Below are 27,292 nucleotides of genomic sequence, written 5' to 3'. Positions count from 1 at the left end.
GAAGAGACGTTGTGGGTTTGTTTTTATAAAAATGGTAGAGAAGACGGGGATGGTAGCAACAAAGATGGATCTGTGGTGAGGCTGGCAGCGACAAAGGAGGATGTGACAATGATTAAAATGGTTGTAGGGAGAGTGTCCCCCATTAAGTGTAAAAAGCAAGCAATTTATTTACTGTGCGGCAGTGCAGTGGCGACTGACTTGTAGAGTTCATCGGGTGTCTTGACGATGTCGAGGTCGGCGGGCCTGGTGACGTTGTGGTAGCAGCAGTGCGCCGCTTTGTCCTCGAGCCGCAGCACGTGCGCTCCCGTGGACAGCCGCTCCACGTAGCTGGGCGGCGGCCGGCGCGAGCACACGATGGGCCCCACCGACTTGAGCAGCCCCTTAATGGACGGGTGGCGCGCCGGCATGTCCGGGATGCGGCAGCTGGGGCTCGACACCAGGTACTCGCCACCTGCCCACAGACAACGCGGTGTCGTGAAGCACACTGGGAAACATAGGTGCCAGCTCTATGCTGTTAGTAGTGGCCTTGCGTGCAATTTAAAAATTTCTCTGCTCTAAAGAGAATACTAGAACAATGTTTTAAGAGCACCTCTTAATTCTTAAGACCTATACAGGGTGAAAAGTATTTAAACCGACAAACTTTGGGAGGTTGTAGGGGACATCAAAACAAATATTTTCCCCCAATGTCATTTTTTCTTATGAGGAGTATTTAAACCGGTAGAGGAAGATTTCTCTGGCGGCAAATTATTTAAACCAACAAACACTTTTCCATTTTTTTATGACCAACAGACAACACATTAACACAACCCAATTTCTATTACAGTAGATTTCCAGAAATGTCTCCATTGACATCTGACACGGGCAAAAACCCCAGGAGTATAGGGAATTGTTCCTGCTGCTGTTACTATCCGGGCAACCAGATCCTCTTCTGACGCAACAGGAGTTGCGTAAACAAGATTGCGCATCTCACCGACACAAAAAAAGTCCAGAGGGGAGATATCTGGGGATCGAGCAGGCCACGGTACAGGACCACCTCTGCCAATCCGCGTTTCTGGGAACCGTCGGTCCAGGAATCGACGCACACGACGGCTGAAATGTGCCGGCGCCCCGTCATGTTGGAACCACATGCGTTGTCTCGTAGGGAGCGGGACATCTTCCAGAAATTCTGGCAATGATCTGGCGAGAAAATTGTAATAGTGCCTGCCATTTAATGGCCTATGTAGCAGATACGGCCCAATTAAACAGTCCCCAACAACACCGACCCACACATTAACGAAGAACCGCACTTGATGAGCGCTAGTAACTGTGGCATGTGGGTTATCCCCACTCAGAACATGCGAATTGTGAATGTTGAAGACTCCATCACGCCCGAACGTTGCTTCATCGGTAAACAATACAGAGGAAGGAAATGTAGGATGCATTTCACACTGTTCCAAGTACCACTGCGAAAACTGTGCTCTGGGTAGATAATCAACTGGTTCCAGGTTGTGGGCACGCTGTAAGTGAAATGGACGTAACAATTGCTCTCGAAGGACTGTTCTTACATTCGTCTGATTCGTCCCCATGTTACGTGCAATTTTACGAATGCTGATTGAAGGCTCCCGCTCCACATGTTGCAAGGCAGCTTCCTCAAATTGCAGCGTTCTTAACTTGCGACGGCGTCTCTGTCCAAGTAATCTGCTAAATGACCCGGTCTCAGGCAGACGTTGGTACACAGCAGAAAAGGTCGTACGATGCGGGATACGGTTATTAGAATATTGTTGTTGATAAACCCGCTGTGCAGCTCGTCCGTTGTGGTGCGCTACGTAGTACTCACGTGTACTCACTGCAGGTGTATCGCTCCACTAGTAAACAGAGATAATGCACTACTACACTGGTGGACAGCAGTTGCCTACAACTAAAGAGTGTAATACGCCCTCTAACAACTGAAGATCGTAATAAGGCCTGTAACAACTGAGGAGCGTAATACGGCCTCCACCGGTTTTAATAATTCTCATAGGAAAACATGACATTAGGGGAAAATATTTGTTTTGATGTGCCCTACAACCTCCCAGAGTTTTTCGGTTTAAATACTTTTCCCCCTGTGTAATGCTAACTGCTGTCTATTTGGCCCATACTCAGTTCAACCATTAATGTAAACACAGACGATTGTGCGAACTGTTCCAAGGAGTATGGAGCATCGAAGCATTACACATCTGAAGGCTGTGGCGAGTTTTAAAGCAATCTTTAACTAATTTGCACAAACACGGGTGTTCTACATAGCTGGCGCAATGTGTGTTTGGCTTTGCGCACACAGTTTCATGCGAAGATCAGATCTCTTGATGATATACATGGGGAGCAGATCTCATGATATACAGGACGTGCAGCCAGTATGGGAAAATTTGGGAATTTCTGTAAACTTTTATTTTACCCTCCATTTCCATGAGCTTTTCAAGTACTCTCTCAGTATAACTTGCCCAGTGCCGAAGTGCTAACCCAGCCTGCCTTTCGGGACAAAGCCAGTTCAGTCCAGTATGTATCCAAAATCACGCCACTTATACATTTGTGTATCTAACTTATTTAAGCGATTAGCATTGCTAGATCATGGGTGTATGTATACGTGAAATGAATCATTGCAAATGTTAAATGCTGGTACATCAATAATCGGTGTAACCACTAGAAAATTTAATGTAAACATGCAAACGTGCATGCATTGTTTTGTACAGATGCTGGATGTCTGTCTGTGGGATGGAGTTCCATGTCTGTTGCACTTAGCAGGTCAATACAGGGACAGTTAACGTTTTGTAGACAGCGCTGCAGTAGTCGTCTGATGAGGCACCATGTGTTAAATTGCACACAGGTCCGATAATCGAGCAGGTCAAGGCAAGATTGGTTGGTTGGTTTTGGGGAAGGAGACCAGACAGCGAGGTCATCGGTCTCATCGGATTAGGGAAGGATGGGGAAGGAAGTCGGCCGTGCCCTTTCAAAGGAACCATCCCGGCATTTGCCTGGAGCGATTTAGGGAAATCACGGAAAACCTAAATCAGGATGGCCGGACGCGGGATTGAACAGTCGTCCTCCCGAATGCGAGTCCAGTGTCTAACCACTGCGCCACCTCGCTCGGTGTCAAGGCAAGACGTCGACACTCTGTAGAGCATGTTGGGTTACAACAGCGTTACATGGGTGAGCGGTATCCAGTTGGAAAACGCCCCCTGGATTGCTGTTCATGAATGCCAGGATAACAGGTCGAAACACCAGATTGACGTACAAATTTGCAGTCAGGGTGCGTCGGAAAACCACGAGTATGGTCCAGCTGTCACACGAAATCGCATCCCAGATCATGATTTTATGTGTAGGTCTAGCGTATCTAGCAGGCAGACAGGTTGGTTGGGGGGCCCTAAACCGGCCGCCTCCTAACCAACACACGGCCATCACTGGCACCGAGGCGGTAGGAGCTTTGATCAGAAAACACAGAATGATCCCTCACTTGACACCACTGAAGTCTCAAATGGCGGTGGTTTGGGGTCAGTTAAATGCGCGCTACAGGGCGTCTGGCTCGGAGTTGTTCTTGAAGTAACCGATCTGTTTCAATTCGTTGTGTCACAGTGGTGCCAACTGCTGTTCAGACTGCTGCTGTAGATGCAGTGGGATGCGCCAGAGCCATACTAAATGGTCACCCCTATCAGTTGTGCCACGTGGCCGTACGGAGGCCGGTCTTCTTGCGACCGTAATTTCTCGCGACCACCGATGCCAGCAATGAAGTACAATGGTTACATTGTTGCCAACTCTTTCTGCAATATCGCACAATGAACATCCAGCTTTCGTAGCCTTGTTACACGACCTAGTTTAGACTCAGTGAGGTTTTGTTAATGGCGTCTTTGTCGCCTTAATGGCATTCTTGACTAACATCAACTCACCACGTCCAATCTCAAAGGTAACTAAGGCTCACGACCGTTACAACACGTACGAGGGTCACTCCAAAAGAAATACGCACTATTTTTTTAATCCAGCGCCTGTATATCCGCACGGTAAAATTCTGGACCAACCTGTTGGAGCCACTGTTTGGCAGCGTGCACAAGGGTGTCATCATCTTCAAACCTTGTTCCACGAAGAGTGTCTTTCAGTTTCCCAAAGAGATGATAGTCACATGAAGCCAGGTCACGACTGCAAGGCGAGTGTTTCAGTGTTTTCCATCCGAGTTTTGTGATCGCTTCCATGGTTTTTTTGACTGACATGTGGCCGTGCATTGTCGTGCAACAGAAAAACATCTGCTTTTGCCGATGTGGTCGAACACGACTCAGTCGAGCTTGAAGTTTCTTCAGTGTCGTCACATATCCATCAGAATTTATGGTGGCTCCACTTGGCATGATGACAAGCTAGAGTCGTTCAGAATCGAAAAACACCGTAGCCATAACTTTTCCAGCAGGAGGTGTGGTTTTGAATTTTTTTTCGTTGGGTGAATTTGCATGATGCCACTCCATTGATTGCATCTTCTCCTCTGATGAAAAATGATGGAGCCATGTTTCATCACCTGTCACAATTTTTCCAAGAAATTCATCTCTACCATTCTCGTACTGTTCCAAAAGTTCGCTGCATACCGTTTTTCTTGTTTCTTTGTGAGCCACTGTCAACATCCTGGGAACCCACCTGCCACAGGCTTTTATTAACGCCAACACTTTCGGTATTCTGCAAATACTTCCTTTCCCTATCCCAACGTAGCGTGACAATTCGTTCACTGTGATACGTCTGTCAGCAGTCACCAATTTGTTAACTCTCTGCACTTTGTCTGGAGTGTGTGCGGTACGAGGCCCGCCGCTGCGAGGACAATCTTCAATATTGCCGTGCCCGCTTTCATCACGTAACCTGCTTGCCCACAGACTAACTGTACTGCGATCGACAGCAGCATCTCTATACACCTTTTTCAACCTCTTGTGGATGCTTCCCACCGTCTCGTTTTCACAGCACAGGAATTCTATGACAGCACGTTGCTTCTGATGAATGTCAAGTGTAGCAGCCATCTTGAAGACATGCTGTGACGGCGCCACACACGGGAACATGTTGAACCAAGTTTGAAAACAAGCGGGAAGGATGTATCTATACACTGTAAAACTTTCACAAATGCAGAATGAAAACTGTATTTTTACAAAATATTGTGCATTTCTTTTGGGGTGACCCTCGTATTTAAAGCAAACCCGATTTACATCCTCTTGATGGCACTTCTAGCACAACTCTTCTGCGACTGGCGCGAAATGTGAGTATATCAACTTTCAGATGTAGAAATACTTCTACCAATTTTCATTTATGTCGCACAACTTCGCCTTGGTGTTGCGATATTTTTTCCGTCAGTGTATATCGCTAATTCTCTTCAACTGTAATTTCGCCGCATTCCTCCCGACCTTGCAACCTCACCCAGCCAACTCTGTCCTGTACAATATCCGTTTGAGAAGTGAACCCGAGTGTGTCTGAAGGAAGTAGCCAGCTCCTTGATGGATAGCTGTGTACCGGCGGCTGTTGGTGCGAGGTACGACGGTGCCCACTACAGCGGTGGCAGAAAGCTGCTGCCGTGCCAGTGACACGAACCGCTGCTCCCGTGGGCAAGAGTCAGCCTCGCTAACTGAGTGGGCTTTGAGCTAGTCCTGTCGCGCCGTCCGAAAGGTGGACTTCGAGCAGGAGGCAGGTACGACAATGGAGTCCCGAACCCTTGATTGCTGCTAGCGACTTCCTGTCGTCCCCTCGTCCGACGAAGCCTTCGTATCCTAGTAGTACTGCTGGGCTGCAAATGATTCTGCTACAAAATTAGTTATACTGAGGCTGGTCGTCCTGACTGGCTCTTCCTGTAATCATGTAGAGATCCAATCTCTTACAATTCATCAACCAGTTAAAAAAAGACGAAAAACTACACATAATCGATCAGAGGATGCTTAAATTTTTTCATCAAAATTTTACTTTAGTTGTGCACTGCAATTTCACCGAAAATTGGCCATTCTGGATGGTTCTGCTCTTGGACCAGTGTGTTCGAGAACGCGTCTCTCACCACAACGGTAGAACACTATGACCAAAATTTGCGTAAAATGTGTTTACGCTGTTCCAGCGTTAGAGGTTCCATTCTGAAATGTGAATTGAGCTATCGGTGGGCTAGCTATAGAATCTTCAGAGATACACTACAAAAATATCACAGGGAGAATCATTTACGGCATACATTAAAACAGAGTAGACAAATACTTTGTGCCGTCCTGTATTTATAGAGGGTCGCGTAGCGCAGTTTAAGGTAATGCGCTACTTCCAGCCACGTGTTTGACGACACCACTGAAGTCCATCGGTGGAGAAATCCCCTAGCTTGCACTGTAACAACCCTATCTTACTGCTGTGCTGGCGGGTTTTGCAGAGCCTAGCCCGGCCCGTCACGCCATGGGCAAATATCCTTGTTACTGTAATTGGAGTTTTAACACCATGCACTTGCCAGATGTCAGTGGCTACTGCAACGCTTTACCACCCTGCTCCGATGGATTTGGACGCAAAATGGTAATAGCTTTACAATCGAGACAAGAAGAGAACAGATGCTTTCGAAATGTGATACTACAAAAAAATTGTGATTAGTTGGACAGATCAGATAACTAATGAATAGATGCTGTATCTAATTGGTGAAAAAAGAAATTATTTTACATGAAACTTCCTAGCAAATTAAGACTATGTGCTGGACCGAGATTCGAACTCGGAACCTTTGCCTTTTGCAGGCAAGTGCCCTGCCAACTGAGTTCCGCAGGAGAACTTTTGTGAAGTTTGCAAGGTAGGAGATGAGATACTGACGGAAGTAACGCTGTAAGGACGGGTCGTGAGTTGTGCTAGGGTAGCCCTGTCGCTAGAGCATTTGCCCACGAAAGACAAAGGTCACGAGTTGAAGTCTGTTTTGTACACTGTTTTAATCTGCTAGAAAGTTTCATATCAGCAAACACTCCGCTGTAGAGCGAAAATCTCATTATGGAACTTAGACACAACGGATTGGTTGTCATTCTCTCTCTCTCTCTCTCTCTCTCTCTCTCTCTCTCTCTCTCTCTCTCTCTCTCTCTCTCTGCGTGTGCGTGTGCGTGTGTTCGTAAGGGACAAAACTGTTGAGGTCATCGACCCCTAGGCTTACACACTACTTAAACTAACGTATGCTAAGAACAGTACACACCCATGCCCAAGGGAGGACTCAAACCTCCGGCGGGAGGGGCCGCGCAATCCGTGAAATGGCGCCTCAAACCATGCGGCCACTCTGCGTGGCTCGCCATGTTCTACAGCATCAAGAAAAAAAATCAATTCGGTAATAGAGGGAAGTGTGATCGTGTATGTGGAGTAGAAGGCTCGACTCCAATAAGCAGGTCCAGCTGTGTGTATGTGATAAGTTCCTATGGGACCAACTGCTGATTTCATCGGTCTGTATGTATGTTGGAGTAGTTATGTGGAGATGACGAGGCTTGCACAGAATAGACTAGTGTGGACAGGGGCACCAAACTAGTGTTTGGACTGAACCTAACAGCAACAACAACTTATTTGCCAGGAAAGGGGGAAAACCAAAAGGGCACGGAGGAAGGCTGAAAGCTCATTGGTAAGAACACTCTGGGGGATGCTCGACTTGAGATGGTTTTACTTGCAATCGCCACCGCGCGGGATTAGCCGAGCGACAGCCGGCACGGTTGCTCAGCGTGTTCGGTCAGAGGGTTTCGCTATCCTCTGTAATTAAAAAAAAAAAACTGAGTGAACGGATCAACGAACAACCTAAAGAGGTGTCATTAGACGTCCGCCACGAGCAAATACAACGAACAATATAGAACAAAATGAGATAAAAAAAGCGGTCTAAGGCGCTGCAGTCAGTCATGGATTGTGCGGCTGGTCCCGGCGGTGGTTCGAGTCCTCCCTCGGGCATGGGTGTGTGTGTGTGTGTGTGTTTAGGTTAAGTCCCATAAGATTTCACACACATTTCAACATTTTGCTATCACCGCTGTTAATACTCACCGGATATTTTGCGCACCTGGAAGAAGTCTGGCGGCCCCGTCTGTCCCACGGAGGCGATGTGGTAGAGGACGGTGAGGGCACCCAGCGACACCACAACCAGAGTGGCGCGCACGCTCGGCCCCATGGCCCAGCTGCACCTGCAACAACCACCATAACACTCTTTGAGCAGCAGCTCACACGTCAACAGCCTCTGGCCACTGTGACCGCTATCCCACACAAAGTCAGAGACATTTTTAGAAAATGTTGCTCGTCAAATTATCGATGAAAGTAAAGCTATTGGTGTTTCGAACTGACTAACCCAGCCAATTCTAGGGGGACCTACAGTTTAATGTGGATTCCAAACTACGGTACAACTCATTTTTTCATGAATGAGATTTTCTCTCTGCAGCGGAGTGTGCTCTGATATGAAACTTCCTGGCGGATTAAAACTGTGTGCCGGACCGAGACTCGAGCTCGGGACCTTTGCCTTTCGCGGGCTAGTGCTCTACCACTTTGTTTGGAAGGTAGGAGACGAGGTACTTGCATAAGTGAAGCTGTGAGGACGGGGCGTGAGTCGTGCTTGGGTAGCTCAGATGGTAGAGCATTGCCCGCGAAAGGCAAAGGTCCCGAGTTTGAGTCTCGGTCCGGGACACAGTTTTAATCTGCCAGGAAGTTTCATTTTTTCATATTAAAAAGCATTGACAAAGATGAAAGTAAGTTGACTCTGAGCACTATGGGACCTAACATCTGAGGTCATCAGTCCCCTAGAGCTTAGAACTACTTAAACCGACCTAACCAAAGGACATCACACACATTTATGCCCGAGGCAGGATTCGAACCTGCGACTGTAGCTGTCGCGAGCTTCCAGACTGACGCGCCTAGAACCGTTCGGCCACAATGCTTGGCTGAAAGTAAGTGTAAGCGACAGATGGAAATAGTAAGAATGATCGAGGGTCGAACCCGAGGCCTCTGGATCTGTAGGCTTACCGTGACTAGAATTACGCACTGACTGACAGCTGAGCAATGAAGCTGGAGGTATCTGTTCGCCGTCACGCACAAGCCCAAGATGGCTACGGTAGCGGCAAATTGTGAAGACATAGCCATTAGTCTTAACACCTGGTAACAGTCAGCTGAGGTAGCAGAGCGATATGACAACTGTGCACGGGACAGGAGGCGTGATCAAAATGCTGTTATGACTGGTTGTTGCTATGGTAGCAGTTGTGATACCGGAATAAATACCGTTGTTTATTTGGGGCTCCATCCTTCAAGCCCAGTCTTACGGTCTATTCGCGGGGCTTCTACGCCACAGTTACTTTTAATAAAAACGAACCGGTGTTAACGTTGTAGGTCTTCTTCGATTTGAGACATCCTTGGCAGTGTTCTATGCTATAATTATTGATAGGAAAAGGGCAAGGGTGTTAACGAAAATAATCTTCATGAGCTGTAGGCCTTTCATTGGTTTATATGCCATAACTGTTATAAAAAACCGTTTTGGAAGCATCGACTTCTGACAAAGATTCCAAGTGTGCTGTTGCTCTTTGGTCTACTGGACTAACTTTTCTGATGTTTATGTTTTCTGAACTTTTTGCAGCTCACTGTTTACTTACCGTTGTCAAAGTATGTCCGAATCTAGAAAATAAAATCAGTTTATTTGGTTATGGAATGTTAGTGAATTATTACTGTGTGTGTGTAATGGGAGAAACCTGTTAACTGGTGACCACAGGAATACAAAGGATGATAGAAACCACTTAAAACAATGACTTCGCATTATGACTTCGAATAGGTCCTAATGGAAAGACAGCCTTTACATTGAGAATATCTGCAAAATCTGGTTAGTGACTTCCAAACACAATTTGCGAAACGCAGTGACAAAGTTATTCCAACAAGAGACGAGACAGACCGACGGAATGAGATCACAGTGCTAAGGAGGAGTTGTGTGACATAAACGAGAGTTGGTAGGCGTGTTTCTGCATCTGAAAGACTACGTCTATTCAGATTTCGCGTCAACTGCATAAGAGTTAACTAGTTAACTAGTAGGGCAATTAGGGGATGTATATCAGATTTGCTTTAAATACATGCTGTAACGGACTGGCGATTAGTTACCTTTGAGATTGGACGTGGTGAGCTGATGTTAGTCAAGAATGCCTTCAAGGCGGCAAAGACGCCTTATCAATACCTCAAAGAGCTTGAACGAGGGAGGCTATGAGAAGCTGTTTGTTCCTTCTGCGATACTGCAGAGAGACTTGGCAGCAATGTAGCCACTGTACAAGATTACTGGCAGCGGTAGTCACGAGAATGTACAGTCGCAAGGAAATGGGGCTGCGGACGAGCACGTGACATTGTCGACAGGGAAGACCAGCGCGTTCGGTGTAAGGCTCTGGCGCGTCGTACTGCAACTACAACAGCAATCTGGGCAGGAGTTCGCATCACAATGACACACCTAACTGTTACAAGCGGGTTACGTCAAGGACAGCTCCGAACCCACCGTCATTTGCGACTTCAGTGGTGTCATTGCCCACTGGAGGGCAGGGTGGAGGCCTGTTGAGTGCCTGCAACCTAACTGTCTGCATGTCTGAAGCTACACCTGGATTTATGGTCTGGGCTGCGTATGATATCAGGAGCACTCTCAAGGTTCCCCGACTGCAAATCTGCCTGATTCGACCTGCTGTGCTAGCATCCACAAACATTACTCCAGGGGGTGTTTTCCAGCAGGATAACGCTCGCCCATATACCGCTGCTGTAATCCAACGTGTTCTACAGAGTGTCGATATCTTCCCTTGACCTGCTCGATCACCAGATCTGTCTCCAATCGAGCACAAGTGGGACATCATTGGACGACAACTCCAGCGTCATCCATAAACCTCATTAACCGTCCCTATCTTGACCGACGAAGTGCAACAAGCATGGAATTCCGTCCCACAGATAGACATCCAGCACCTGTACAACACAAAGCACGCACGTTTGCCTGCTTGCATTGAATATTCTGGCGGTTGGACAGTTATTAACGCAGCACCATTTCACATTTGCAATGGCTTATCTCAAGATTACTGCAATCTACGATCTCGCAATGTCAAGTATTTAAATGTGTTACTTAGACAAATGTATTCCTGAAATTTCATTTCTCTACATTAATTATTTTTTGGTGTTGGGATTTTTTCCGTCAGTGTATAACAATATGCCCTCCGGAACCTGCATAGTTCACACGTTTGGCAAACGCCAACTATTAGTCAACCATAATATTATTGCACATGGGATTAGGGTGCTTCGGTCGGCTTATCGTGATACTGCACGAGGAGACGCTGAACTACTTGATAGTGTAATCGTATGTACAACCGTCTTGAAATATTCACAATGCGATGCGTTTTCCTTAGTCACCACTGTACTTGTTTGCTTTAGCATCACTGCATGTTACTGTCAACAGCTACTGGAGGCCAAGTGCTTCGGGTAATACCAGCAACAACAAAAACAGTCACGTCGACGAAGTTCACGTAATGATGGAACAGGCGGGCACTCCCGTAGTGACGTAAGCAAATAACAACGTCAGCTCGGGTGAGACTGCTGCTATACATGAGCAGCAACCGAACATTAATAAGCAGGCCCGAAGTGCACAATGTCAAATGGACACAATTCTGTCAAATGGACACAATTCCAAAGCAGTTACTGGCATTGACAGTAAACAAGTGGACCCACGCCACGGAAAATGAAGAAGATAGTTACTTATTACGGCAGCAGAGCCAAACTGACGAGCAAACTGCACAAGGGGGACCGTTCCGTATGTTGGTACTACAGGCACTGTGGCTGTCTACACGCGAGGTGCACGTCTACATGTTCGTTCTCAAACCACCTCAGCGGTCTGCAGTAGGCGTAGCAGGCTGTTCCACGAAAGTGCCGAATCATAAACGAAGGAGTCATCATTAGTTCTGCAACATCGCCAACTGCATAACCTAAATTAACCAGGACACCACCCTCAAAATTGGCCCGGTTAGCAGTGACGAACCGACCACAGCCACACATCTAACAAATACAAGCATGTTTGTTTACTGCGTCGCGCCATCTGTATGTGACTGACAGGCAATTAAACTTTCGCCGTCTTACCTACTCAGGTTATTATGTACGTACACTACCACACAGACAGAACGAAACTGCAGCGGGGGGTGGGGGACATCTCCATCTAACTGCAGCTAACAACTCGCCAGTTACAACATATGGTGAACGTGAAGTGACAGTCTGTCTGGGCTCCAGCCGAAAGTTCAAAAGGAGGTTCGTGTTAGCAAATGCTATTTAGCCAATACTGGGAAAGGATTTCATTCACCATTAAAGACCGGAAACAAATCTTCGTACGGCACAGTTAGTAGTTTATCCTGTAGTGAAGTAGAAGTGGATAGTTCCTGTGAATTATTATGTGTGGAGGTTACTCTCAACAACCGAGCTAGGTTACTAATTGGCTCCTTTTACCGACCTCCCGACTCAGCAGCATTAGTGGCAGAACAACTGAGAGAAAATTTGGAATACATTTCACATAAATTTCCTCAGCATGTTATAGTCTTAGGTGGAGATTTCAATTTACCAGATATAGACTGGGACACTCAGATGTTTAGGACGGGTGGTAGGGACAGAGCATCGAGTGACATTATACTGAGTGCACTTTCCGAAAATTACCTCGAGCAATTAAACAGAGAACCGACTCGTGGAGATAACATCTTGGACCTACTGATAACAAACAGACCCGAACTTTTCGACTCTGTATGTACAGAACAAGGAATCAGTGATCATAAGGCCGTTGCAGCATCCCTGAATATGGAAGTTAGTAGGAATATAAAAAAAAGGGAGGAAGGTTTATCTGTTTAGCAAGAGTAATAGAAGGCAGATTTCAGACTACCTAACAGATCAAAACGAAAATTTCTGTTCCGACACTGACAATGTTGAGTGTTTATGGAAAAAGTTCAAGGCAATCGTAAAATGCGTTTTAGACAGGTACGTGCCGAGTAAAACTATGAGGGACGGGAAAAACCCACCGTGGTTCAACAACAAAGTTAGGAAACTACTGCGAAAGCAAAGAGAGCTTCACTCCAAGTGTAAACGCAGCCAAAACCTCTCAGACAAACAGAAGCTAAACGATGTCAAAATTAGCGTAAGGAGGACTATGCGTGAAGCGTTCAGTGAATTCGAAAGTAAAATTCTATGTACCGACTTGACAGAAAATCCTAGGAAGTTCTGGTCTTACGTTAAATCAGTAAGTGGCTCGAAACAGCATATCCAGACACTCCGGGATGATGATGGCATTCAAACAGAGGATGACACGCGTAAAGCTGAAATACTGAACACCTTTTTCCAAAGCTGTTTCACAGAGGAAGACCGCACTGCAGTTCCTTCTCTAAATCCCTGCACAAACAAAAAAATGGCTGACATCGAAATAAGTGTCCAAGGAATAGAAAAGCAACTGGAATCACTCAACAGAGGAAAGTCCACTGGACCTGACGGGATACCAATTCGATTCTACACAGAGTACGCGAAAGAACTTGCCCCCCTTCTAACAGCCGTGTACCGCAAGTCTCTAGAGGAACGGAAGGTTCCAAATGATTGGAAAAGAGCACAGGTAGTCCCAGTCTTCAAGAAGGGTCGTCGAGCAGATGCGCAAAACTATAGACCTATATCTCTGACGTCGATCTGTTGTAGAATTTTAGAACATGTTTTTTGCTCTAGTATCATGTCGTTTTTGGAAACCCAGAATCTACTATGTAGGAATCAACATGGATTCCGGAAACAGCGATCAACTCGCTTTATTTGTTCATGAGACCCAGAAAATATTAGATACAGGCTCCCAGGTAGATGCTATTTTTCTTGACTTCCGGAAGGCGTTCGATACAGTTCCGCACTGTCGCCTGATAAACAAAGTAAGAGCCTACGGAATATCAGACCAGCTGTGTGGCTGGATTGAAGAGTTTTTAGCAAACAAAACACAGCATGTTGTTATCAATGGAGAGACGTCTACAGACGTTAAAGTAACCTCTGGCGTGCCACAGGGGAGTGTTATGGGACCATTGCTTTTCACAATATATATAAATGACCTAGTAGATAGTGTCGGAAGTCCCATGCGGCTTTTCGCGGATGATGCTGTAGTATACAGAGAAGTTGCAGCATTAGAAAATTGTAGCGAAATGCAGGAAGATCTGCAGCGGATAGGCACTTGGTGCAGGGAGTGGCAACTGACCCTTAACATAGACAAATGTAATGTATTGCGAATACATAGAAAGAACGACCCTTTATTGTATGATTATATGATAGTGGAACCAACACTGGTAGCAGTTACTTCTGTAAAATATCTGGGAGTATGCGTGCGGAACGATTTGAAGTGGAATGATCATATAAAATTAATTGTTGGTAAGGTGGGTACCAGGTTGAGATTCATTGGGAGAGTCCTTAGAAAATGTAGTCCATCAACAAAGGAGGTGGCTTACAAAACACTCGTTCGACCTATACTTGAGTATTGCTCATCAGTGTGGGATCCGTACCAGATCGGGTTGACGGAGGAGATAGAGAAGATCCAAAGAAGAGCGGCGCGTTTCGTCACAGGGTTATTTGGTAACCGTGATAGCGTTACGGAGATGTTTAACAAACTCAAGTGGCAGACTCTGCAAGAGAGGCGCTCTGCATCGCGGTGTAGCTTGCTCGCCAGGTTTCGAGAGGGTGCGTTTCTGGATGAGGTATCGAATATATTGCTTCCCCCTACTTATACCTCCCGAGGAGATCACGAATGTAAAATTAGAGAGATTAGAGCGCGCACGGAGGCTTTCAGACAGTCGTTCTTCCCGCGAACCATACGCGACTGGAACAGGAAAGGGAGGTAATGACAGTGGCACGTAAAGTGCCCTCCGCCACACACCGCTGGGTGGCTTGCGGAGTATAAATGTAGATGTAGATGTACTTGGGTACAGCTGTGGTCACAGCTAAAACAGGCAAAACAATCAGTTCACCACATAATTTCGTTGTACCGGAAGCCAAACAGGAAGCTATCAGTTGCATAAGTGAAGTGCAGCATACTATGGTGCACTATACTAAAACAACACGCAGCTAACCAGTCTTAACTGCCGTGGAGATTTGCACCCCACCATTTATCGGTGGCAAAAGCAAAAGTTGAGAAAATATTACAAACGTGTACAATATGCAAGTCCTACAACAAGTGGACATCACCGTTACATACACCAAAGAAGAAAGATGGCATCTGGAGGTCCTGTGGAGATTATTGTGATTCCAATGCGTGTCCCATACACGACTATGCAGTCACTAATACAAGGTACTAGCGATATGAGTCGGATATGATCTGATGTCCTCCTGCCTCCTCTTTCTGTTCATCTTCTCCATCCACCTTTCCCTTTTCTTTCTATCCATCTATTCCTTCCCCCTCTCTTTGACCTTGAGCCTTGTTTTATTGTCATTGGCACTGCCAACGAAACGTTGACTGTTAATTGAAGTCTCCTAAAATGAATGGGTAAACTGGTTGGTATTATTGGTATACAGGCTATAGAGACCTCTCCTGCTGCTAGATGTGTGAGGATAGTAGCTTCAATGACAGTATTTCGCATAGTTTCAATCTGGAAACGAGTTGGGTTACAAAGTTTCGTACGATTTATGTTATGTGATAATATACTAATCAGAAGACGATAAGCCATAAATAAAACTTCCTTATTTTCTGCTGAAACAAATCACGAGTCAGAAAATAAAAGAACTATATATATAAGGAGAAAGAATATTTATAGAAAGTTTGTCTTAACTTTAAATGCGCTGCTATCTTAGCTAAAACTGACTACAAGTAGGAAAACGAAACGCACTTTTTTCAGCGTAGCAAGGCACAGCATTTACTTTTTCATACGCGGTTTTAACAGCAAACTTGTAGATTGTTGTTTAAAAAATTATGGATGTCTGGAAGTTTATTAGACTATCCTGTAAGAATTTGAAGTAAATCGGTCAAGATTTTTGGTAACAACGTTAAACAACGACTTGTCTTTATACAATAGTATAAATGTCACGAATGTATTAGCCAGTGTTACAACTTTTAGCGTGTCTGGCTGTAAAAAGGCTTATAACAAGATTATGGTGGCACCCCGAAGACATTAGTGATAACACTCTTTTGTATTGTATTGTATTGAACCGGGGACCTAGAAACGACGGAGAGGCTTCGTCCCGCCGTAGCCGTCAGTGGTCCACAACCCCACAACAGGCGCAGTCCACTCACCGCAACGCCGCCCCACACCGAACCCAGGGTTATTGTGCGGTTCGGCCCCCAGTGGAAATTAGCAGCCAATAGGTGGGTAGCTTCTGCGTAGTTCAGGAGATTGGCTGCACTGTCGTTTACCACTTTGTGCCGTAGAGCTGCTAGAACAGGTTTCGTGATGTTTTCGGCGTGGAGAAGAAACAGCGACAACGAACATGATTTTGCCGTAAAGACTTCAGCGGCGCCAGAATGAAAGCAGAACTCAGCAGTTAAAGAGCTTTGTGTATGATGGTGCGTTACTTTGTCTCACTACGCGCAATTAACCTGCACTGACACGTCCTACCCGCACAGTAGCGCCGTCGCTTCGTAGAAGTAACAAGGAAGTAGCAAGGAAGTACGTCACAGCCAAGGTTCCTTCGTGAGCAACATACCTGTTGCAAAGTGGTCCCTAGACATCAAATGGTGTCGCACCGCACTTACCCGTTACTGTGCACCACAAATGAAGCTTAATGAATGAAATTGGATTATTGGATTTCTGCAATGATGGTGGTAGTAACAAAACGCGTGTAAATTTAAGCTATTTGGCGTTTTACCACTACATTCACCGTGTCGCTATCATTATGAAATAACTATTCAGAGTTATCGGACTGGATTATGCTGCAACGTCTCATATTTGTTTTAATATTCACGAAGACGAAAAAATACACACCTCTCTCGACTGTAATCGGTTTGGAAGCTTTTGTATCGCGTTTGTTACGCTAGAATGATATCACGCCCCTCCAAGAACAGTGACAATTCGTATGCAACAGTTGAGAAAACACTACTTAAATAATTAATTCTACAAAACTTACATTGAAACACTACAAGCTTTCTTTAGTAAATATTGTTGGTAGTAAGTTACAGCATATTTCTCGTGCACATTGGGGCACTTAACATGTATCTTTCAGCGACAAACTAGTAATTGCCGTTTTTTACTTTTGCCACTTTCGGTGCCGGGGCGCGATACAAGCCTACAACCTATGGAATAGAAGATACGATGGCGTGCTGAAAAGTAATTTTCTATTCTGTTCTCGTGTCATGCAAATTACTCCGTCGACTTTCCCTCTTCGCTGACGCAAGTTGCAACCTTTTGCCGCTAGAGGGCTTGCGAACTGAAGGCGTGTAACATGGCGGTGTGGAACACAGCTACAAGGTGTTCGGAAATTCCAGTTACTAACTTCTAGGACATGTAGAGGGGACTGAGTGCGTAATATTTCGAATAGGAACCCACGTCCGGAAACGTACCGTTTCTGTTCTACAGACGTTTGAAAATATGTTTGCTAGGTACGCATGCAATAGAGTAGTCATGGTGGGGGCTGATTACGTCGGATCGGCTGATGCCATTTGACTTCTACCATACCTCTCTGACCTGGTTAGAGCCTCAAACACGTGTCTGTGGGTGTCAGAGCAACATTACTAGTGCACTTTTGCAGAGTACACCAACATGATCCTTCTGAATGGCGAAGCTCACGGTAATGGAAGAGCTGGCCGTAGCATTTTTCCACGACCTCCGACTCCATCGCACACCCTTTTCTCCACTGTTAAGCAATGCCTTCGAGAAAGGGTACATTCATTGTCAGCAAACATGATTGTGGTGCTCCAGCTGAGGCCGCACACCCGGCATGGAAGAGGCAGTACTGCATCACGTTGAAGAGAACCCGTCAACGAAAATACGAGAAATTTATTTGGCTATTAATGAGTGGAATTTTACAAGTGGTGAACAGGGTCATTTACTTGTGAAAGTGGTCGCATTGCCAAGATGTTTCCAAATGATTGTAGTACGGAAACGGTACGTATCAGGACGTCGGTTCCAGTTCAAAATATTATCTACTTCCTCCGTTCCCCAAGTTGGTTCAAATGGCTCTGAGCACTATGCGACTTAACTTCTGAGGTCATCAGTCGCCTAGAACTTAGACCTAATTAAACCTAACTAACCTAAGGACATCACACACATCCATTCCCGAGGCAGGATTCGAACTTGCGACCGTAGCGGTCGCTCGGCTCCAGACTGTAGCGCCCAGAACCGCACGGCCACTCCGGCCGGCCTTCCCAAGTCCTAGAAGTTTGTAACGGGAATTTCCGAACGCCCTTGTATGTCGGCACGTGAAAAACAGCGTGCTGCAATCGAGTTTCTATACGTAGAAAACATGCCTCCGATTGAAATCCGTAGACGAATGAAAGATGTGTACGGTGATGCCACATCATACACGAGCGCTGCGACATCTGCCACCATCCGGCACCTTAGGTTCTATCATCGATCATCCTCCATACAGTCCAGATTTGGCCCCATTGAACTTTCATCTGTTTCGAAAAAAAGAACATTTTCGAGGACTTCATTTTGACAGAGACGAAGCAGTGCAAGTAGAGGTGAGATTGTGGCTTCGTCAACGAAGTGAAACATTCTACAGTGACGGTATCAACAATTTGCTCTCTCGTTGAGGTAAATCTTTTCGTCGCCAGGGTGACGTTGAGAAACAAATATATAGACATGAAGAATTAACGTGTACAATGTTAATGACGTTTGTTTAATTTTAAAAGCTTTAAGAGTTTACAGATAAAATTGGAGGCATTACTTTATTAGTTTTCAGTATACCGTCTTAGATTCGTATGCTTTTACAATGGAAAATGCCGTATGGCTAGGGCCTCCCGTCGGGTAGACCGCCTGGTGCAAGTCTCTCGAGTTGACGCCACTTCGGCAAATTGCGTGTCGATGGCGATGAAATAATGATGATTACGACAACACAACACAACACCCAGTCCCTGAGCGGAGAAAATCTCCGACCCAGCTGGGAATCGAGTATGGGCCGTTAGGTATGACATTCCGTCGCGCTGACCACTCAGCTACCAGGGGCGGACAACTTTTACAATAATGGGCGTTAATGAAAAATACAGTAAGATTGTCTGGCGTTCCATGAAATGATCTCTGCACTCTAGTAGCGTATGTTTTGTTGAAGACTGAATTTTGGTACGAATTAATTAGTTGCCACTAAGGTTTCTTTTTCTTGCAAATGGTTTACAGTGGTTCTTTGTTTCTCGAGTATTTAAGCGATTATATGGCTATAAGTACTGTGGGACTTAACATCTGAGGTCATCAGTCCCCTAGACTTAGAACTACCTAAACCTAACTAACCTAAGGACATCACACACAGCCATGCCCGAGGCAGGATTCGAACCTGCGATCGTAGCAGCACAGTGGTTCCGGAATGAAGCGCCTAGAACCGCTCGGCCACAGCGGCAGGCAAGCGTTTATATACTGATTTCAATAATTATAGGATAAATTTACCTCGTTATAGCCATTATAAGACTAAGCTCTTCAAATTCTGGTCACTTCAGATATATTTAAGTTTAGTAGTAGATGATGTAACATCACTGACAATGTTGTCGGTGAACAAAAAATATTTAGTCCGATGACGAAAGTTTCACTTGCTGTTTATGTAATCGGTACAAAGACTGACTTGATGTAGATCTCCACATTTGTCTGTCATATGCAAGTCTCCATCTTTCCCTAACTGCTACAACGAAAATGCACTTGATCCTAGGGATGGCTGTTATGGATGAAACAAACAGTTTTCGGTTTTGTTATTTTTTCCCCTTTTCAGCTCCACTTTAACCAGAATGTTAAAACAATGCAAAACAAGTGGTTCCTGAAAACCGATTTTCAGTTTTTTTTTCTGTTATTTCCTGTAATAAACTTAGAAATGCACTCCCTAAGTTTTAAGATACATAAAATCAAAATACTAAATTAAATAGGCAAATAAAAATAAAACTTGGTCCGTCTATCGTTCGTTGCTTTTCTCGGAAAGAATTAACTGGCTGTATACTAAAAAATCACCAGTATTCTTCTACTGATTCTAATTTTCGGAAACTGCTCAAAAATCATATCGTAGTCGATAATACCGTTATTTAGATATTAGAGCTACATGCAGATAACGGCATATTATGTAGACACAAGCAACAGATAAGCTACTTTCACTTTTTAGTGTAAACAATGCATGAATTGTTATGTTACAAGCTTTCTTCTTACATTATATGGCAAGTTTGTACTGGCTCATTTCGTTCTTAATATTTTAAAGGAAATGGAGCATTGTACTTCACATGTTCCCATTTCGTATAATACTTCCACACGAAGGATGGTGTTATTTTGTAAAACAACTGACGTCCGCCGGACGCTGTGACCGAGCGGTTCTAGGCGCATCAGTCTGGAACCGCGCGATCCCTACGGTCGCAGGTTCGAATACTGCCTCGGGCATGGATGTGTGTGATAAAAAAACGGTTTATGCGTTAGGAAGCAAATCTGCAACAATCATGAAAAATGCTTTTGTTCATACAGCAATTCATTTTGGTAGGCACTAAAAAAATTGAAATAGAGAAACGGAATTGACAAGTTCATACTAGATATCAACAAAACCTATCAATCAATTAACACTTCTTAAAGTGAAGCATCAGGAGAGAAAGTTGAAAAAATGCTTATTCCACTTCTATACGGCATACAAAGCTTGGTTTTCGTGCAAAAATTGAAGTTGGTTTGAGTACAGAATCATTGTTTTATGAAATGTATTCGCAAATTGCGAATACGATTATACACCACCTATACGACGTACTAGTAACATATGAAAATTAGTGCCGGGCGGGGACTCGAACCCGGATTCCCGCTTTAAGCGAGCTGTCGCCTGAACTGCTTTGGTTATCCGTGCAGGACTCACGAGCAGACCCAAACTTCCAGATGCGCAAGTGTCTACGTCCCTTCGTCGTCACATTCAAACCGCATAATTCCCGCACAGGGAGAGGCGTTATTTTTGATTGTCAGGTTGCCTTGCTTTGGCATGAAATACAATAGGGCAGTGTTTTTGCTTTACAGTGTCTGTATAGTTCGATGCATGTCAGAAGGAACATTGCATCGAACTATATATACACTGTAAAATACTGACTTCGTCCTACTGGGAATTATTATTATTGTGAATTTTCCAACGTAAGAGTGTAACACAGGCCTTACATTCGTCTAGATCAACGAGTACTAACATTTTTCTACTAGCGGACTCCTACGACAATCTGAGTTTGGTGAAAGACTGACATATGTACACACAGTAGACATGCATAAAATTTTATTCCAAGCAAAAGGTGTAATAGTCTTAAATTATCTTAACCCTTATCGGTTAAAACCTAAAGTCACCCTAGTTAAAGTTTGAAAGTTGCACAACGTGCAGGCTTTGTTGCAACAATAAAAACAAGTTTTCATCGTACTTAACTCTTTCCTTGGAGTTCAGTGAGAAGGTTGCCCCTGCATTCCATGGCACAAAGTCTTTGAAATCAGGCATCACAGAAGTTAAATAAATTCTCAAATCACTTTCGGCACGAAGTCTGCGTCTGCATTTCTTTTTTAAAAAGGCATGTGAAGGAAGCTACTTTTCGCACGAATATGTGAATAGAAAGGGTAATAAAGCCGTTATAGCTTTATTCGGTAACATTGGGAACTCCTTTAAACTCAACCAAAAACCAGTTAATAAGAAAGATCTGTAACGTTTCTGTAACTGAAATTCAGTCGAAATTTCGAGAAGCTGTTCTTTTTCATTTACGATTGCTGTTGATTCTTATATTGTTGACTCCTCGAAGGGATTGTGAATACAATTATTATTATTATTATTATTATTATTATTAGGCATAGTAGGTAATTATTTTCTAAAGGTTTTCAAAGTCCCTTCAAATGTTGTTTAACCACGTTTCCGACATTTTCCTCCAGAGGAGGATGATTTTCCACCAGGAAGCCAAGAAGGATATCAAAGCACTCTGATTCCTAATGAAACAGCATTTCCCCAAAATTAAATTTTTTGATAAATTATTCGATACGGTCTTGCACAATATAAACGTTTATTATGACCCCCTAGAGAGGCGTTTAAACTATCCGTTTTGGAGAAAATGTCTGCAAGATTAGCTAAAGTCTGAAGCCAGATTTCATCTTCCGTGCACTCTGCTTTGCAAAAGGCACGGCTGGCGAGAAAAACGTTAACTTCGTCTCTAAGCTCACACAGACTGGAAGTAGTTCTACATTGAGATAGCCTCTTAACTTCAGTGTGACACAATAAACACTTATAAACGCTTCCGTTTCCTCACGAAGCAATGCAAAGACACGGAAATTTATAGAGGGAGCCTTAAAAAATTAATTATGCTCACTATATCGTCAACCGTAGATTTCGGAAATGGTGATTGCATCTTTCAAGACGATCGACTACCTGTTCATAATGCACGGCCTGTGGCAGAGTGGTTACTCGACAATAACATTCCTGTAATGGACTGCCTGCACAGAGTCCTGACCTGAATCTTTTAGAACACCTTTGGGATGTTTTGGATCGCCGACTTTGTGCCAGGCCTCACCGACTGACACTGGTACCTCTCCTTAGTGCAGCACTCCGTGAAGAATGGGCTGCCATTCCCCAAGAAACCTTCCAGCACCTGACTGAACGTATGCCTGCGAGAGTGGATGCTGTCATCAAGGCTAGGGGTGGGCCAACACCACACTGAATTCCAGCATTACCGATGGCGGGCGTCACGAACATATAAGTCATTTTCAGCCAGGTGTCCGGATACTTTTGATCACATGGGTATCTCCGTAGTTCTCTTTCGAGGCTCTGCAGAATACTAGCTCTTCTCCTATAGACTCCCCGTTAATACAATGGACTAAAAGTAACAAAATGGCTAAATTGGCAATACCGGTCGATCTAATGTTGAATCGCGAAAGGACTGGCACGAACTCTCTCCAAAATTTCATTTTCGACATAATTTGTCGGCGATTGATCGTAATTTAGGACAAGGGTACAATATTGACTTTTTTGTGAAAGATTCTCCAAGCATGCACTGTAATACATCATTTATACGTCGCCGCCCTAAATCTTCAGCTACTGAATGACTGCTCTGCTGCTTTTAGCAATTCTGTAGCTAACACGATAACAAGCCTCTATAGCATACGATAACAAGCCTCAATAGCATTCTCATTGTCACTGTTTGCTGTGGATACAAAAGCAGTTAAATCATTTTTCCACTCAGTAGCTTTTCGTGTAAAAAATGTCAGCATATTTATTTACGTGGTTGGGGTGTTTAGTTTCTAAATGGCGTTTAAGCAGAGAAGGTTACAGACATCTGTTAGCAATAAAGTGACCACAAACTTCGCATTGTGATCTTGGGCAGTTCTTGTAACTCATATATGAAAATCCAAACGTAATGTGACTATCATTGTACTTCCTTTTCTTTACACAGGGTTCAATTTCGTCGGGTTGACACATCACTACAGCTGAATGGCCTGTTGAGATAACACTAACTTGCGATTTTTTAAACCCTGTTTCCCTTTCAGACTTTCACTTTTCAAAAAGTTATTCATTTTAATGCGAACAGAAGCGAGTCTGTTACACAACTGCCGCGCGGAGTGGCCGCGTGCTTTGAGGCGCCATTTCACGTATTGCGCGGCCCCCTCCCGCCGGTGGTTCGAGTCCTAACTCGGGCGGGCGCGCGTGCGCGTGTGCGTGGGGGCGTGCGTGTATTGTTTTTGTTTTTAGCATAAGTTAGTTTAGGTAGTGTGTAAGTCTAGGGACCGATGACCTCAGCAATTTGGTCCCTTAGAACTCACACACATTTGAACATTTGCTACTTGTTAGAACACACACAAGCCGACAGACTAAATTTCCATTGTAGCTAAATCAAATGTATTCCTAACGTTGCTACACAACAGTAAATTAGACATTCATTCACGGTGAATATTAATTTATTGTGGAAATGATATGACAAATTTCCGATGTTATACATATGTAACCTAGGGCATTGTATCAGTAATTTAATTTTAAAATTCTTCTTCTGCCGTTTCGCCATACTTTGGGGTATATTGAATCAGTCAGTTTTTAGTGTTCTGTGCTTTGTCTTTTTTGCAGTCCATTCTGTTTCACTCTTTCTGATTTTGCTTTCCTTTGTCTTTCAGTGATTTGAATTGTTCGTTAGGTTTTCCTTTTGACTTGGAGCCACACTTTCTCGTCTTTGGAATTTTTTTGTTTTACCCATGAACGAATTTTTGTGATTTGGAGTTTCTCAAGTTGTTCTGTTTCCTTAAACCAATTTGGTTGGGTTTTCTTGTTGCGGAAATAGCCAAAAACTTTTTATTTATCAATTTGAGTTCATTGTGTTCATAAGGGCCTCTGAGATTAAGTTTGTGGTTTTGTTGTGTAGGTTTAATTCTTCTAGTAGAGAGATGAGGGATTCCCGGTCTTGAGGTTTTTGAAGGTTAGGATTTGTTCTGCGCAGGATCTCCCTTCTTGAAACCTGCTTTATTATTATTATTATTGTTACAGTGCAGCAGAAACTAAGGAAGCAGTAATAGACCTAACCTAGAAACATGCCATTATGGGCAAGAGTTTTGTCGAACCCCTTGTAATATTTTTCGAATCCCCTGTGGGTTCGCGAACCACAGGATGGGAAACAACGCTTTATGAGATACTTAGCCTTGCTCATAGTGTTTCAGCAAAGCTCAACATTGTCTCTGGAGCAGATAGTGCTACCCTGTGTCTGATTCAAGTGGAAGGCTTCAATCAGAGCCTGCGAAGGTTTTGTGATAAGCTAGACTGTGTCTTTCCAGACTTTGCCATAGGTTTAACAACTGTAGGTTCCTCCTAAACGGATGAAGTGTGCACTACACACAAGAACCTGTTGCCCAGGTAATTAGCTGACAGTGTGAGGGGTACACACTTTTCCGCCCAGTACAGGTTAAAATAGCTGTGGGCAAACCTGTAAGAACCAAAGAAATGCCTCCCCCCACAGGAGGAAGCATTAAAATTCTGGTGGTTAACTGACGATGCATTCAAAACAAAGTGCCAAAATCTGAAGCACTCATAAATGCGCTGAAGCTGACATAATAGGCACAGGAAACTGCTAAAAACCCGAAATTGGCAGCAATGAGATTTTTTGAGTGTATGTAGACAGTATAGGCCAATGAGAGAGGGAGGTTATGTATTTCTCGCAGTAGACCAGACACTCAAATCCGCCGATATATAAATATAGAAACCGAAGGTGGAGCGAAAGAGAAACCACCACACTACCTTCTGATTTAACCGTATACTTCAGTTCGAAAGTATGCTAAGCTCCCTAGTCATAATGTAATCATCAAGGGATATTTCAGTAATCAACTGAGAAGATTAAGGTTTTGTTAGAGGTGGGTGTGTCAAGAAATCCTGCCGAATATTACCTAATTCCTTCTCTGAAAACTATCTAGATCAGATTGTTTCGGAAACCCACTCATGATGAAAATATATTGGATATAACGACACCATCGAAATTTTTCTTTGATGATGTCAGCATTGTAACTGGTATCAGTGATCACGAGGCACATGTCGCAATAGTAAATCCTTGCAAAGGGCACGTAAAAGTAGAGGAAGAAATTTGTTTCTTCAGTAAATTAGATAAAGAACCAGTACTGTCCTCTCACTTAGGAATTTAAAAGTTTTATTTCGGGACATGAGTGTGTACAGGACTGTGGCTTAAGCATTAAAAAAAAATAGTTGACCAAGCATTTGATAGATACATACCTAGAACAGTTCATAAGGGGTGGTATCCTCTGTGGTATACAGTCACTGCAAAGAAACTGCAGAAGTAATATTGCTTACTGCATAATAGGTATAGAACAAAGCATAGTGCTATAGATACAGAGAAGCTGAATGAAAAGCGTTTGGGTGTAGAGAGGGCAATGCGTGAAACCTTCAGTGAGTTGCTTGCAGAATATTATCGAAAGATTTTTCACAAAACGCGAAGAAACTCTAACGTAAATGCTGTTAGTGTCACCAAAGTTGGTGTCCACACACTCATGGGCGAGAGAGGAACTGAAATTGAGGGTAGCAATCTTTGTTTTCAAATTTTCCTTCACAAAGGAAAACTGAGTACTACCCCAATTTAATTCTCGAACTACTGAAAAGGTGAGTGAAATAGATAGGCCCATAAACCTCCGCGGCGTTGAGAAACAGCTGAAATCGTTAAAACGGAACGAAGCTCCACTTTCTGACTGAATAGCTACAGGTATTCTACTCGATGAGAGAAGGGGAGAGGGAGGGAGGGAGGGAGGGAGGGAGGGAGGGAGGGAGGGAGAGGGAGGGAGAGAGAGAGAGAGAGAGAGAGAGAGAGAGAGAGAGAGAGAACATAGATGGGGACGCCTTTTGCGCACAAGTCCGCAGGCATCTAAGTACGTTTGTTTCGCCAGAGCGCACACCACTGATGTTCTTTGGCGAAACTCTGCCTTCGCGTCCCTCGGGCACATTATCAGCGACCGCATTCCGGCTTCTGCTCGCGGCGCTAGATACCTGTGCTTTATGAACATTCCTTCAGAGGCGGAACTCGCCAGCAGCGCTCCTTTGCCGACAGCTCGGCAAATTCTCGACGTGTTTGAGTTTCCAGAGCTGGTAGGGCTACTGTTCAGAGAACAATGCTCTTTTTTGGAACTCGTCAGAAGTGAATTTATCTACACACGAAGGGGGAAAAGAAGTGGAGAGAATAAAAAAATCTTGCACGCAATGTGCCGCTGACGCATAGGCAGTCCTCAAGGCTTTCGAAAAAGACGATCGTGTGAAACCCAGCTCGCGCTATTCGTCCACGAGACTCAGAGGGCCATAGACACGGGTTCCCAGGTAGATGCCGTGTATCTTGACTTCCGCAAGGCATTCGATACAGTTCCACACAGTCGTTTAATGAACAAAGTAAGAGCATATGGACTATCAGACCAATTGTGTGATTTGATTGAAGAGTTGCTACATAACAGAACGCAGCATGTCTTTCTCAATGGAGAGAAGTCTTCCGAAGTAAGAGTGATTTCAGGTGTGCCGCAGGGGAGTGTCGTAGGACCGTTGCTATTCACAATATACATAAATGACCTTGTGGATGACATTGGAAGTTCACTGAGGCTTTTTGCAGACGATGCTGTGGTGTATCGAGAGGTTGTAACAATGGAAAATTGTACTGAAATGCAGGAGGATCTGCAGCGAATTGACGCATGGTGCAGGGAATGGCAATTGAATCTCAATGTAGACAAGTGCAATGTGTTGCGAATACACAGAAAGAAAGATCCCTTCT

General features: G+C 44.3%; 1 protein-coding gene across 3 annotated transcripts in view; it reads right to left on the bottom strand.

Annotated features, from left to right (window-relative positions):
• The window catches only part of LOC124798009, a 374,749-nt gene that overhangs the window by 53,387 nt on the left and 294,070 nt on the right, over positions 1-27,292 (bottom strand). For all 3 annotated transcript variants that reach the window (XM_047261224.1, XM_047261214.1, XM_047261208.1), the window contains exons 2-3: positions 7,975-8,111; positions 199-451 (exon numbers count right to left, since the gene is read on the bottom strand). In XM_047261224.1, the coding sequence (XP_047117180.1) occupies positions 199-451; positions 7,975-8,111 (390 nt within the window). The remainder of the gene's footprint in view (positions 1-198; positions 452-7,974; positions 8,112-27,292) is intronic.

This window comes from Schistocerca piceifrons, chromosome 1, assembly GCF_021461385.2.
Source record: "Schistocerca piceifrons isolate TAMUIC-IGC-003096 chromosome 1, iqSchPice1.1, whole genome shotgun sequence".
Classification (NCBI taxonomy): domain Eukaryota; kingdom Metazoa; phylum Arthropoda; class Insecta; order Orthoptera; family Acrididae; genus Schistocerca; species Schistocerca piceifrons.
This window is presented reverse-complemented; position numbering and strand designations above follow the sequence as displayed.